Raw genomic sequence first — 14986 nt, forward strand, 5'->3', positions numbered from 1 at the left:
CATCTGGTCCACAAGCAAGATGCCCTTGCTGTGCTGCCAGTCAAGCTGGTTATCGGACAACGCGTCACGAACATCAGAGTTCTGCTCGGAGGTCGTCTGGCTCCCGTGACGCGGGAGCCCTGGTGTAGTAGAGACACTGACATCCTGTGCCGCCCGCTCAAGGCTCGCTGCACGAACAGGCGGGGACGGCTGCGCGACCCTCCTGGGGAGAGCCTGACACCCGGTGTCTGTGATGCTGGACGCTCCTCCTGGCCCTTCTCTAAATTATTCCTGTTTGGACATTTGGAAAAGCTCAGAAAATGGAACTTGCTGACTCCCTGGGAGTCCGCTAGACACACTGCGCCCGAACGAGCTCTCTTCCTAAGTCAGGAAGGGGCCAAGTGCCCTCCTGACCTTTCTTCCAAGAAAGTCCTCATCACTCAAGGCTCTGCACTGTACCTGCCCAAGGGCTTGAACATCCTCCCAACTGGACTACAACACAGGAAGGTATTATACACAGTGTCTGAAACACGGTGAGAATACAACATTTATTGAATATATCAACATTTTCCAGCTAAAAACTACAGGATAGTATCTAGTGATAAGTAAGGCCTAATCAACTTAGTAAATGATTGGAAAAGACAAATACAATACATATAAAAAATATTCTAATGTGTAGGCTTACGTAAATTTTATGTCTTTGTCATGGCAGAGTCACGACTTACAGAGTGAACTTGATAAGGAAAAAGAAGATGCTCAAAAGAAAATCCGTAAATTTGAGGGAAAAGTGTAAAGAAGTCACAGAAGAGACACTTCAAAATTCAACAACTGACACACATCACCACCCACAGTCCTCCAGAAAATCTACAGAGGAATTTTTAAATGTCCTAAGATCTAAACCTTATTGTTGTTATTGTTATTTTTAATCTAATCTGTTTCCATTCGAGAGGAGGAAAGCATCTGAAACCGCTGAGCTCTCTTTCTTACATTCCTATCATTTAAAAACAGCTCAATTGATTTTTTTCCTTTTTATAAAAAAATTTACTGGCTAGTAATAAAATTCTGAAAATAGAGATTCATGATGGAAAACTGACTCAAACTAAACCACAGCAAGGTTATGACAAAAATATAATGCTTGGGTTTTAGTCACTTAATTTAGCTCACAGTTTAGAATAAGAGCATTTTTAAATATATTACAGTTTTACTCACTTCAAAGCTTCCTCAAATTTACGGATTTTCTTTTGAGCATCTTCTTTTTCCTTATCAAGTTCACTCTGTAAGTCATGAATCTGCCATGAAAAAGACATAATATTTAGTAAAAGACAAATCAAGTTTCCTCAAAAGAGAAATACAATGAAACAGTAATCTTAAATCCATTTTTAATATAAAATTAGATTTAGATTTTTCAAGATAGAGGCTTGGTTAACCATAATCATTTAATACTATTCTTCTGACAATAACTTTCCGGTCAAAGTTAATCACTGTTTAAATGTGCCTGCATGTGGAATCCCCATAAAATAAACGGATATGTAAGAAATCAAGAACAGAACTTCTGAATTTTAACATTCCACATTAACCTCAGGAACGTAATCTAATGAGATACAAGAGAATACAAAAAATAATATCTCCATTTGGCTTCCCTGGTGACTCAGATGGTAAAGCATCGCCTGCAATGCAGGAATCCTGGGTTCAATCCCTGGGTTGGGAAGATCCTCTGGAGAAGGCAATGGCTACCGACTCCAGTCTTCTTGCCTGGAGAATCCCTGGGACAGAGGAGCCTGGTGGGCTACAGTCCATGGGTCGCAAAGAGTTGGACACGACTGAGCAACTAAGCACACACATACACATTCCCCAAACACATACAGGTTATGATGAAAGAGCCGTCTACTTCCAGAATGATCTACACAGCCATCCTGAGTCTGGAAAGACCCCCATTAGCACCCCTCTCCTAGTGTGGTGTCCTTTGACAGGTGGTGGGCAGCCAGGAGGCGGTGGCCACGTGAGCACCTCTGCACCAAAAGCTTTTCATGAGCACGTGCAGATGTGCACGCCCAGTGTAGGCCCCAGCATGGACGCTGCGCAGGGACCTAAAACAGGGAAGGGAGCTCTGCTAAGGCTGGAGGGTCCTCCCAGGAGCCACCTGGGGTGCAACAGCCCAACCGGAGGTCACTCAGCCAGTGGGAACACTGGGCACTCTCCTGCCGGCCACACAGGTGAGGCTGGATGCACAACTGGGGGCACGAGAGACAGGAGAGGAGTGAGACCGACACACACATACAACCACACATACACAGTCACACACAGTCACACACAACCATACACAGTCACACAACCACACACAAGCACACACACAGTCTCACACACAGTCACACACAACCACACACACAACCACACAGTCACACAACCACACAGTCAGTCACACACACACAGTCACACAGTCATACACAACCACACACACACAACCACACACAGTCAGTCACACAGTCACACAGTCATACACAACCACACACAAGCACTCACACAAACCACACACACACAACCACACACAACCACACACACAACCACACACAGTCACACAACCACATACAAGCACACACACACAAGCACAGACACAGTCACACACACATAGTCACACACAACCACACACACAACCACAGTCACACAACCACACACAAGCACACACACACAAGCACACACACACAAGCACACACACACAAGCACACACAACCACACACACAACCACACACACAGAGTCACACAGTCACACAGTCACACAACCACACACAAGCACGCACACAAACCACACACACAACCACACACACAGTCACACACAACCACACAACCACACACACACAATCACAGTCACACACAACCACACACAAGCACACACAACCACACACAACCGCACACACAAGCACACACAGACACAACCACACACACAGTCACACACAGTCACACACACAGTCACAGTCACACACAACCACACACACAGAACCACACAACCACACACACACAACCACACACACAGTCACACACAACCACACACAACCGCACACAGTCACATACAACCACACAACCACACACACAATCACACACAGTCACACACACAGTCACACACAACCACACACACACAGCCACACACAGTCACACAGTCACACACACAATCCCATACACAGTCACAAACCTTTTCTGACACTGAATCAATACTCCTCAAAAATACCTCTATTTAGCTATTTATTCATTTGGACAGAAGGCTATTTAACTAAAAAATGCTTATTCTTTGGCTTTTTCCTATTGTAATTCTGTTCCATTTTTCCCCTCGTGTTTTAGTGAAATCCACAGGTAGGCAGACAGACAGACGGATCAAACCAGCGGCGTGGGATCAAACCCGCGCGCGGGGTGAGCGCCTCGCTGAGACAGCCCACCGCCACCGCCGCCCCCCTCGGACACCGCTTCTCCCCCAGGCACGGCCCTTCCTTCCGACCCCCTCTCCGAGGACCCCTCTCCCTTCCCGGAGGAGCCTCACCGCGCGTCCACCGCGGCCCCGCCAGCGCGTCCACCACGGACGCCTCCGCCGCGTGGCTGCGGCTCCCTGACCCGCTCCACCGCTTCCAAACCCGACCCAGGAGAGAGGCGCAGAGCCGGGGTCAGCGCACAGGCTTTGAGCCGGGGTTCCTGGGGGGAGCGGCTCCTCTTTTGCGTTCACGTCCCAGCGCCCGGCACAGAGCGGGGCCCACACGAGAGGACCGGGCCTGCGGGTCTGGCCGTGCCTGCTCTCCACTGAACAAATCCGCACCGAGTGCCCACGGGCTCTCGGGGCGATCCTGCCGGGTTTTACTATATTCTAGATAGTGGGGTCTGAAGAAGCCGAAGTTAATCGGTTTTATGAAGACCTACAAGACCTTTTAGAACTAACACCCAAAAAAGATGTCCTTTTCATTATAGGGGACTGGAATGCAAAAGTAGGAAGTCAAGAAACACCGGGAGTAACTGGCAAATTTGGCCTTGGAGCACGGAATGAAGCAGGGCAAAGGCTAATAGAGTTTTGTCAAGAGAATGCACTGGTCATAGCAAACACCCTCTTCCAACAACACAAGAGAAGACTCTACACATGGACATCACCAGATGGTCAACACCGAAATCAGATTGATTATATTCTTTGCAACCAAAGATGGAGAATATACAGTTAGCGAAAACAAGACCAGGAGCTGACTGTGGCTCAGATCATGAACTCCTTATTGCGAAATTCAGACTTAAATTGAAGAAAGTAGGGAAAACCACTAGACCATTCAGATATGACCTAAATCAAATCCCTTATGATTATACAGTGGAAGTGAGAAATAGATTTAAGGGACTAGATCTGATTGACAGAGTGCCTGATGAACTCTGGACGGAGGTTCGTGACATTGTATAGGAGACAGGGACCAAGACCATCCCCATGGAAAAGAAATGCAGAAGAGCAAAATGGCTGTCTGAGGAGGCCTTACAAATAGCTGTGAAAAGAAGAGAGGTGAAAAGCAAAGGAGAAAAGGAAAGATATAAGCATCTGAATGCAGAGTTCCAAAGAATAGCAAGGAGAGATAAGAAAGACTTCCTCAGTGCTCAGTGCAAAGAAATAGAGGAAAACAACAGAATAGGAAAAACAAGAGACCTCTTCAAGAAAATTAGAGATTCCAAGGGAACATTTCATGCAAAGATGGGCTCGATAAAGGACAGAAATGGTATGGACCTAACAGAAGCAGAAGATATTAAGAAGAGGTGGCAGGAATACACAGAAGAACTATACAAAAAAGATCTTCACGACCAAGATAGTCACGATAACGTGACTGACCTAGAGCCAGACATCTTGGAATGTGAAGTCAAGTGGGCCTTAGAAAGCATCACTACTAACAAAGCTAGTGGAGGTGATGGAATTCCAGTTGAGCTATTTCAAGTCTTGAAAGATGATGCTGTGAAAGTGCTGCACTCAGTATGCCAGCAGATTTGGAAAACTCAGCAGTGGCCACAGGACTGGAAGAGGTCAGTCTTCATTCCAATCCCAAAGAAATGCAATGCCAAAGAATGCTCAAACTACCGCACAATTGCACTCATCTCACACGCTAGTAAAGTCATGCTCAAAATTCTCCAAGCCAGGCTTCAGCAATATGTAAACCTTGAACTCCCAGATGTTCAAGCACGTTTTAGAAAAGGCAGAGGCACCAGAGATCAAATTGCCAACATCCGCTGGATCATGGAGAAAGCAAGAGAGTTCCAGAAAAACATCTATTTCTGCTTCATTGACTATGCCAAAGCCTTTGACTGTGTGGATCACAGTCAACTGTGGAACATTCTGAAAGAGATGGGAATCCCAGACCACCTGACCTGCCTCTTGAGAAACCTGTATGCAGGTCAGGAAGCAACAGTTAGAACTGGACATGGAACAACAGACTGGTTCCAAATAGGAAAAGGTGTACGTCAAGGCTGTATATTGTCACCTTGCTTATTTAACTTATATGCAGAGTACATCATGAGGAACGCTGGGCTGGAAGAAGCACAAGCTGGAATCAAGATTGCTGGGAGAAATATCAATAACCTCAGATATGCAGATGACACTACCCTTATGGCAGAAAGTGAAGAGGAACTCAAAAGCCTCTTGATGAAAGTGAAAGAGGAGAGTGAAAAGGTTGGCTTGAAGCTCAACATTCAGAAAACAAAGATCATGGCATCTGGTCCCATCACTTCATGGGAAATAGATGGAAAAACAGTGGAAACATTGTCAGACTTTATTTTTTTGGGCTCCAAAATCACTGCAGATGATGATTGCAGCCATGAAATTAAAAGACGCTTACTCCTTGGAAGGAAAGTTATGACCAACCTTAATAGTATATTAAAAAGCAGAGACATTACTTTGCCAACCAAGGGCCATCTAGTCAAGGCAATGGTTTTTCCCGTGGTCATGTATGGATGTGAGAGTTGGACTGTGAAGAAAGCTGATCGCCGAAGAATCAATGCTTTTGAACTGTGGTTTTGGAGAAGACTCTTGAGAGTCCCTTATACTGCAAGGAGATCCAACCAGTCCATTCTAAAGGAGATCAATCCTGGATGTTCATTGGAGGGACTGATGCTAAAGCTGAAACTGCAATACTTTGGCCACCTCATGCGACGAGTTGACTCACTGGAAAAGACTCTGATGCTGGGAAAGGTTGGGGACGGGAGGTGAAGGGGACGACGGAGAATGAGATGGCGGGATGGCATCACCGACTCTGTGGACATGAGTTTGAGTGAACTCCGGGAGTTGGTGATGGACAGGGAGGCCTGGCGTGCTGTAATTCATGGGGTTGCGGAGAGTCGGACACGACTGAGCGACTGAACTGAACTGAGATAGTGGGGTCGCTGCTGCCAGCCTCTCCCCCGAGGGCCCCGCTGGCAGTGGGGAACATGCCTCAGAGCGACCCGCTTGCGGTCCCTTCCCTCCTGTAAGCTGTGAACACCAAAGACGAGTTTTAATCATTTAAACAATGAAAACACAAACCAGAGAGTCAAGATACAGCATATATTCTCCAACATGGGCGTGCTCTATAAACACTGACTTAGGGAGCTGGAAGCACATTTGCTGCACATCTACTAACTGGAGATTTCACTCCCTTGCACCATAAGAACTGAAGGTATCAAAAAAGGTGTGCTCCTATGAACAAGAAAGACTTGTTACATGTAAGGAAACAGATACATGGTGGGAGACATCAAGGCACAAAAAGAGGCAGAGACATGGCAGGTTCACCGGTGGACCCCTGGACGCCCCACTGTACTCCCTAACCACCTTGTCCACCTCTGCCTCTCACTGGGACAAACGCAGCACCTTGGGCGCCATGATTTCTATAAATCATTTCACTGCGCAATTTCATTTTTTGAAAAACCTCACTCAAGACACCTTACCTCTTAAAGAATTATTCCCAATAATTGTTCGAAAACACTCTACAATATATGTTCAGTTCAGTTCAGTTCAGTCGCTCAGTCGTGTCTGACTCCTTGCGACCCCATGAATCACAGCACGCCAGGCCTCCCTGTCCATCACCAACTCCCAGAGTTCACTCAAACTCATGTCCATAGAGTCGGTGATGCCATCCAGCCATCTCATTCTCTGTCGTCCCCTTCTCCTCCCAACCCAATTCCTCCCAGCATCAGGGTCTTTTCCAGTGAGTCAACTCGTCGCATGAGGTGGCCAAAGTATTGGAGTTTCAGCTTTAGCATCATTCCTTCCAATGAACACCCAGGATTGATCTCCTTTAGAATGGATTGGTTGGATCTCCTTGCAATACAAGGGACTCTCAAGAGTCTTCTCTAGCACCACAGTTCAAAAGCATTAAAACTACGTAAATTTTACATTATTTTAACCTAATTAAAAGAATTATATACATGCTAAACACCATTCCTAATAATTTTGAACTCCAGCAGACCTCATGGTGACACAGTGATGATGTGTCACGGTTGTAAGTAGGCATTTCAACAGTTATAAGCAGACACTTCAGTTCTAGCACACTTTAGCACAGACAAGCTTAACATCTGTCTCGTGAACTTCTTTCAGTAAACAGCACCATCTTTTAATTCTCGATGCCTGTTTGGAAAACAGGTAGTAGGTTATTTGTAGGAGGCAGGTGTTTCCTCGCTCATAAAATCATTTAGCCTAACCATTTCCTGATTTAACAGATTAGGACACTTCATCAAACAATGGCATTTAGTTTTACTACCTATTATTTGTTTTATGTTCAGAGATCTTAGAAGCAGGCAACAGCCACCAGAGATCAATAAAGACCATTAGATAATGTGTGGGCTTACACCAGGGGCGTCTGGAGCTCCTCTGACCTCAAAGCATGCTGGCCTCTCTCAGGCCGCATTCTTGTCGGCAGGAGGAAATGATGTCACTCAGACGGCATTTCCTCCTCCCGAACAGATACTCAGAACTTGGGTTTGCACGAGTCACTGGATGTGCACACCTGTAACACCTGACAGACAAACGCCCTGTGCACCCCTCTCTACGCTCAGGTTACAGAGCTCGCAGCGAGGTGAGGCTGGTGTCAGTCCTCGCAGGAGTCAGAGAGGGTATTCCCTGAGGGGCACGAGGCAGCAGACCTTCAAGGCCTGAGATCACAGGGTTAATACGGAAAGAAGAACAGATGTCAATTTAAAGGGGCAGATTATGGAATTAAGGGTAAAACAAAAACCAACTCACTAAGCGACATTTTCCTTCAATACAAATACTGTTAGAACGTCTGCAGCGTGAGCAAACACGCTCCTTTTTCTTTACAGAAGGTGTTATTTTAAACACACACTCATTGGAAAAGACCCTGATGCTGGGAGGGATTGGGGGAAGGAGGAGAAGGGGACGACAAAGGATGAGATGGCTGGACGGCATCACCCACTCAGTGGACAGGGAGGCCTGGCGTGCTACGGTTCGTGGGGTCGTGGAGAATCGGACACGACTGAACTGAACTAGTTAATGTGACTTAACCGTGAGGCCGCCTGATCGCTCAGAGACAGGGAAAGGCTGTGGTCACCAAGATGCCTACCACACGACTGCCGTCTGCTCCCTGAGGTGAAGCAGACTGGGATGGGGAGGTGGCTGCCAGGGAGGAGCCCATCTTTAACACGGCTTCCTGTGAGTGTGTCCACCAGGCCGGGGGCTGGTCCCTAAACCCAGGTTTACTCGGGGGCTGAACGGCCAGAAAAGACAGCGGCAGGAGACTGTCTCCTAGCCCCCAGTCGGACGCTGTGAACCGGGTGGCCTCTGAGCACCAGGGCTCCGAGGCCCACAGGGGTGCAGACGCCATCTCCCAGGAGGAGAGCTGCCAGCGGAGTTACAGAGCAGGAGGCCAGGGAGGGGTCCCCGACGGACAGGGAGCCAGTTACCTGCCCACAGTACCAACAATGGACTAACAGGTATACCTAAGGATGCGGATGCCTCAGAAGGAGGGCAGTGAGGCTTACGATAACACATGGTCTTCTTTGAGGAAGTCAAATACTAATATTTACGAAAATGCAAAGCTCCAAAGTGGAAAGCAAAAAAAAATTCCTTTTTTCAGGGAAAGCAGTATTTCTCCCTCTTGCTCAGGTATCATTCTGTAGGCATGAAATATATTCTATATCTTGCACTGAGCTGTATGAAAACTGCAGGGGGTGGATTTTTTAGCAACAGGAAAACTTCTTACACTTTTAAAGCGCACATACTTAGGTCCATGCACGTCACAAGAAACCCTAGGTCCTGGAGAGCAAGCTGTACGGCCTGTCCCCTCAGCCCCGCCTCTACCCAGGGCCCAGAGAAACCACACTCCGGGAGGGCACTGCACACATGTCCGAGGGGATGGCACACACACATCAGACGTGCTCTCGCAGCGTTTTACGGACTTTGTGCCATGCAATCTGTCTAATTAGCTGAGGGGTGATCTTCTTCTCATTTTCCATTGTGTGTGTATTCTACAAGCAGATAGATGTGGTGGATGTTAGAACCGTAAATAATCACAAAGCAGCAGCAAAATCTCTGCTGTCACAACTACAGTTCCAGAGCAAACAACAAACTCAAAACCGGAGTCTGGAGTCACGGACCCTGCAGAACGCTGCGCTCCGTCACTGAAGGTGTCAGCGGGGTGGCCACGGACACCCAGTTACCACAGATAACTGGGACCGCAGCGTGCCTCAGCACAAACAGTCGTCACTCTCAGTGACAGGAAATAACTAACAGTCACCTTTTTTTACTAATCAGTTGCAGTGACAATTCTTTGTTTTATATTCTTTGGTAATTATTTAGAGTTTTATTACACATATGATACAACAGAAAAAAATAACTCCCATCAATTATATCATATTTTTAAACTGGTAAAAACAAAATACAATTTCAAAGGGCTATTATGAGAGGTGAACATAATAATACTCTTCACTCATTAAATAAAACACAGAATTGGTATTTTAATGTTAATATAATTAAGATTCAAACTGAAGAAGCTGCTCATAAACATGAAAAACAAAGAAGCAAAATTTGATTACTGGCTAACTCAAATAAACCTAGAAATAGAGTCTGGAACACATGGTTTTATAGACATTAGCATGTACTCTTATTAATTGTCTCATTTGCTGTATAACTGGCTTACAGCTTCCCACAAAACATATTACCTTTTTTTCAAAGGTGCGTTTTAAGTGACTTCTCTCCATTTGAAACTTATTTTCTTGATCCTGTGAATAATAAATATTTATCTTTATTATACTTAAAATCACTTCTAGGGTCAATAAAATTAGTAATCTAATGCAACAGTCTTCATTCCAATCCCAAAGAAAGACAATGCCAAAGAATGCTCAAACTACCGCACAATTGCACTCATCTCACACGCTAGTAAAGTCATGCTCAAAATTCTCCAAGCCAGGCTTCAGCAATATGTGAACCGTGAAATTCCAGATGTTCAAGCAGGTTTTAGAAAAGGCAAAGGCACCAGAAATCAAAATGCTAACATCCGCTGGATCATGGAGAAAGCAAGAGAGTTCCAGAAAAACATCTATTTCTGCTTCATTGACTATGCCAAAGCCTTTGACTGTGTCGATCACAATAAACTGTGGAAAACTCTGAAAGAGATGGGAATCCCAGACCACCTGACCTGCCTCTTGAGAAACCTGTATGCAGGTCAGGAAGCAACAGTTAGAACTGGACATGGAACAACAGACTGGTTCCAAATAGGAAAAGGAGTACGTCAAGGCTGTGTACTGTCACCTTGCTTATTTAACTTATATGCAGAGTACATCATGAGGAACGCTGGGCTGGAAGAAGCACAAGCTGGAATCAAGATTGCCAGGAGAAATATCAATAACCTCAGATATGCAGATGACACCACCCTTATGACAGAAAGTGAAGAGGAACTAAAATGCCTCTTGATGAAAGTGAAAGAGGAGAGTGAAAAGGTTGGCTTAAAGCTCAACATTCAGAAAACAAAGATCATGGCATCTGGTCCCATCACTTCATGGGAAATAGATGGAGAAACAGTGGAAACAGTGTGAGACTTTATTTTTTTGGGCTCCAAAATCACTGCAGATGCTGACTGCAGTCATGAAATTAAAAGACACTTACTCCTTGGAAGGAAAGTTATGACCAACCTAGATAGCATATTAAAAAGCAGAGACATTACTTTGCCAACCAAGGTCCGTCTAGTCAAGGCTATGGTTTTTCCAGTGGTCATGTATGGATGTGAGAGTTGGACTGTGAAGAAAGCCGATCGCCGAAGAATTGATGCTTTTGAACTGTGGTGTTGGAGAAGACTCTTGAGAGTCCCTTGGACTGCAAGGAGATCCAACCAGTCCATTCTAAAGGAGATCAGTCCTGGGTGTTCATTGGAGGGACTGATGCTAAAGCTGAAACTGCAATACTTTGGCCACCTCATGCGACGAGTGAACTCACTGGAAAAGACTCTGATGCTGGGAAAGGTTGGGGGCGGGAGGAGAAGGGGACGACGGAGAATGAGATGGTGGGATGGCATCACCGACTCTGTGGACATGAGTTTGAGTGAATTCCGGGAGTTGGTGATGGACAGGGGGGCCTGTCGTGCTGTGACTCATGGGGTCGCGGAGAGTCGGACACGACTGAGCGACTGAACTAACTAATGCGACAAGTCAATCTCTTTGATGACAAACTTCTTCGAGTTTTGCCTACCAATAAGTGAGCCCTACCTGTCCAGTTTCCTACAGCACAAATAGAAATATGAATAGCTTCCTGTTGGAGGCCATAAAATGTCCATTAACTGACAATGTTACTGCTCTCAAAAGCACTTACATCATAGTGAGAGAGACACCTTCTGACCCTCAGAATTGGGAGACCACTTAAAAACGATCGAATGAGTCAATATGAAAATAATGTTACATCACATATCAGGGGATGGTGCTTTTTGACCAAACGAGACAGAGGGTCTACCAGGAGTGAGAGAGGGAGTTCGCTGGTTGTCTGGTGGTGGGGACGCCGTGCTTCCACTGCAGGTGGCACAGGCTCCGTCTCTGGCCAGGGAACGAGGATCCCGCAGGCCACTGGGCGCAGCCAAAAACGGACAGACGTAAGAACAAGAGGAGTGAAAGAGACAGAGGAGGAGAGAGAGACTGTCGAGAATGGCAGACGACGACTAAAGAGGAAAGCATTCTAAAATAACGGTGTATTTAAATAAGGTTTATTTTTCAAACCGATATCATAAGAGTAGATGGTCCAAATTAAAATTGCTCTTCTTACTCTGTATCACATTAGCATTTACTTTTGTTAAACAAGATGAGAAATGATAAGTGCAATAGAAGAGTCAGAGATGGTTACCTGCATTTCTGAGCTTTTTAACTGACACTCACTTATACATGTACACCCAGAAAAGGGCAGGTGACTTTTAGCTACTGTTCTGTTTAAAAGCACAGGACTCACCTTGAGCTGCTGCTTTCTCTGAAGTTCTGATTCCTGTAATTGCTGCTTTAACTGACAGACGTTCTGTTCTAGCTCTTTAATCATACCAGATGCCTAAAGAGATTTCAGGAAAATAATAATAAATGAAATTTCAATTTTTCTATCATCCTACAAACTTCCAGTTGAATAAATTTTTCTTCCTGAAGTTTCGATTAGAATTAAAATTGTCTATAAATACGAATTTTACAAAAAATTAAGTTAAAAAATCCTTAAAGTGAAAATATAAATTAAATTCATAGTATTTAAAGTTATGAAAATATAATACTGATATAAAAAGAATAGGTAAACAGAAAACTCGTTAAACGTTAATTTAAAAACCAAATCCACTGGAATAGTTATTCAGTTCAGTTCAGTCACTCAGTCGTTACCGACTCTTTGCAACCCCACGAATCACAGCACGCCAGGCCTCCCTGTCCATCACCAACTCCCGGAGTTCACTTAAACCCACCTCCATCGAGTCGATGATGCCATCCAGCCATCTCATTCTCTGTCGTCCCCGTCTCCTCCTGCCCCCAATCCCTCCCACCATCAGAGTCTTTTCCAGTGAGTCAACTCTTCACTTGAGGTGGCCAAAGTATTGGAGTTTAGCTTTAGCATTAGTCCTTCCAATGAACACCCAGGACTGATCTCCTTTAGAATAGACTGGTTGGATCTCCTTGCAGTCCAAGGGACTCTCAAGAGTCTTCTCCAACACCACAGTTCAAAAGCATCAATTCTTCAGCGATCAGCCTTCCTCAGAGTTCAACTCTCACATCCATACATAACCACTGGAAAAACCATAGCCTTGACTAGACCTGGACCTTGGTTGGCAAAGTAATGTCTCTCCTTTTTATTAGGTTGGTACAAAAGTAACTGCAGTTTTTGCACTGGTGCAATTTGCCATTTGATATTGGAACACATTCTAAATAAATGTGATGGTTATGTTATACATTATTTTAATGCATATTTTTCATTTTATGGGTTTTTTTGCTAATGATTTATTACTTGCTGTTTATTTTATATTTATTTTAAACTATAGAAAAGATGTTAGACAAAAAGCAAATTAGATTTTCTTGAGTTCAAAATGAGTTACAAAGCAGCAGAAACAACTTGCACCATCAACAACACGTTTGGCCCAGGAGCTGCTAAGAATAGTACAGTGCAGTGGCGGTTCAGGAAATCTTACAAAGGAGACAAGAGTCTTAAAGATTAAAGAGCACAGTGGACGGTCATCGGACGCTGCCGTCAACAACTGAGAGCCATCATTGAAGCTGTTCGTCTTGCAACTACACAAGAAGCTGCCAAAGAATTCAAGATCCATCACTCTATGGTCATTGGCTTTTGAAACAAACTGGAAAGGTGGAAAAGCTCGGTAAGTGGGGCCCTCATGAGCTGACCACAAGTCAAAACAGTCATTGTTTTGAAGTGTCTTCTCTTATTCTATGCAACAACAATGAACCATTTCTCAATCAGATTGTTCTGTGTGATTAAAAGTGAATTTCAATACAACTGGCGATGACCAGCTCAGTGGTTGGACCGAGAAGTTCCAAAGCACTTCCCACAGCCAAACTCGCACTAAAAAATGGTCATGTTTGGTGGTCTGCTACCGGTTTGATCCACTACAGCTTCCTGAATCCCTGCGAAACATTACATCTGAGAAATATGCTCAGCAAATTGATGAGATGCACCGAAAATTGCAATGCTTGCAACCAGCATTGGTCAGAAAGACCCTAATTCTCCACGACAATGCCTGTCTGCACATCGCACAACCAATGCTTCAAAACTTGAAAGAACTGGGCCATGCAGTTTTACCTCAGCTGCCATTTCACTTCACCTCTCGCCAACCAACTACCACTTCTTCAAGCATCTTTACAACTTTCTGCAGGGAAAACACTTCCACAGCCAGCAGGAGGCAGAAAATCTTTCTAAGAGTTCATCAAATCCCGAAGCATTGATTTTTATGCTTTGATTTTAAAGCTTTGATTATAGAGATTTTAAGCATTGATTTTAATAAGAGTAAACAAACTTATTTCTCATTGGGAAAAATGTGTTGATTGTAGTGGTTCCTATTTTGATTAATAAAAATGTGTTTGAGCCTAGTTATAATGATTTAAAATTCACAGTCTGAAACCATGATTATGCTTGCACCAACCTAATAATTCTTCAAATTTCATGTAACTGACCACTTCAGCACTGCAGCTCTAGGATTTTCTCTTCATAAAGTTTCAATTATCTGACACAAAAGCGGGTGGGTGCCCTAAGGGAGTCTGCAGGCTCATATACATGTGTGAGGGCAAGAAAACTAATGTATAACCAAGATCTCAAAATATTAATAATAATATTAATTACTATTGTTATATTCAAAATATTAACTCTATGCATTAACAATATTAATTAATAATAAACTATTAACATAACAATGTATAGAGTTATTTGAGTTACAGAGTTACTCAAATAATAATGTACAGAGTTACTCAAAAATGTTATTAAAACAACTGAACATTACTTCTTGGAGTTTTATGTTTCCTCTTTCAAAAACTCTAGCAAGTAGTTTAATTAAAAGGGTTAATTTACAGCAGATTT

General features: G+C 44.3%; 1 protein-coding gene across 9 annotated transcripts in view; it reads right to left on the minus strand.

The window, feature by feature from the left end:
* CEP112 (centrosomal protein 112) overlaps positions 1-14986 on the minus strand; it is a 323150-nt gene that overhangs the window by 224004 nt on the left and 84160 nt on the right. For all 9 annotated transcript variants that reach the window (XM_055408770.2, XM_088829417.1, XM_055408774.2 and 6 more), the window contains 3 exons: positions 12386-12478; positions 10120-10179; positions 1189-1268 (listed from right to left, as the gene is read on the minus strand). In XM_055408770.2, the coding sequence (XP_055264745.2) occupies positions 1189-1268; positions 10120-10179; positions 12386-12478 (233 nt within the window). The remainder of the gene's footprint in view (positions 1-1188; positions 1269-10119; positions 10180-12385; positions 12479-14986) is intronic.

The sequence above is a fragment of the Moschus berezovskii genome, chromosome 20, assembly GCF_049115385.1.
Source record: "Moschus berezovskii isolate FMDL1 chromosome 20, NW_MosBer_1.0, whole genome shotgun sequence".
In the NCBI taxonomy this organism is placed as follows: Eukaryota; Metazoa; Chordata; class Mammalia; order Artiodactyla; family Moschidae; genus Moschus; species Moschus berezovskii.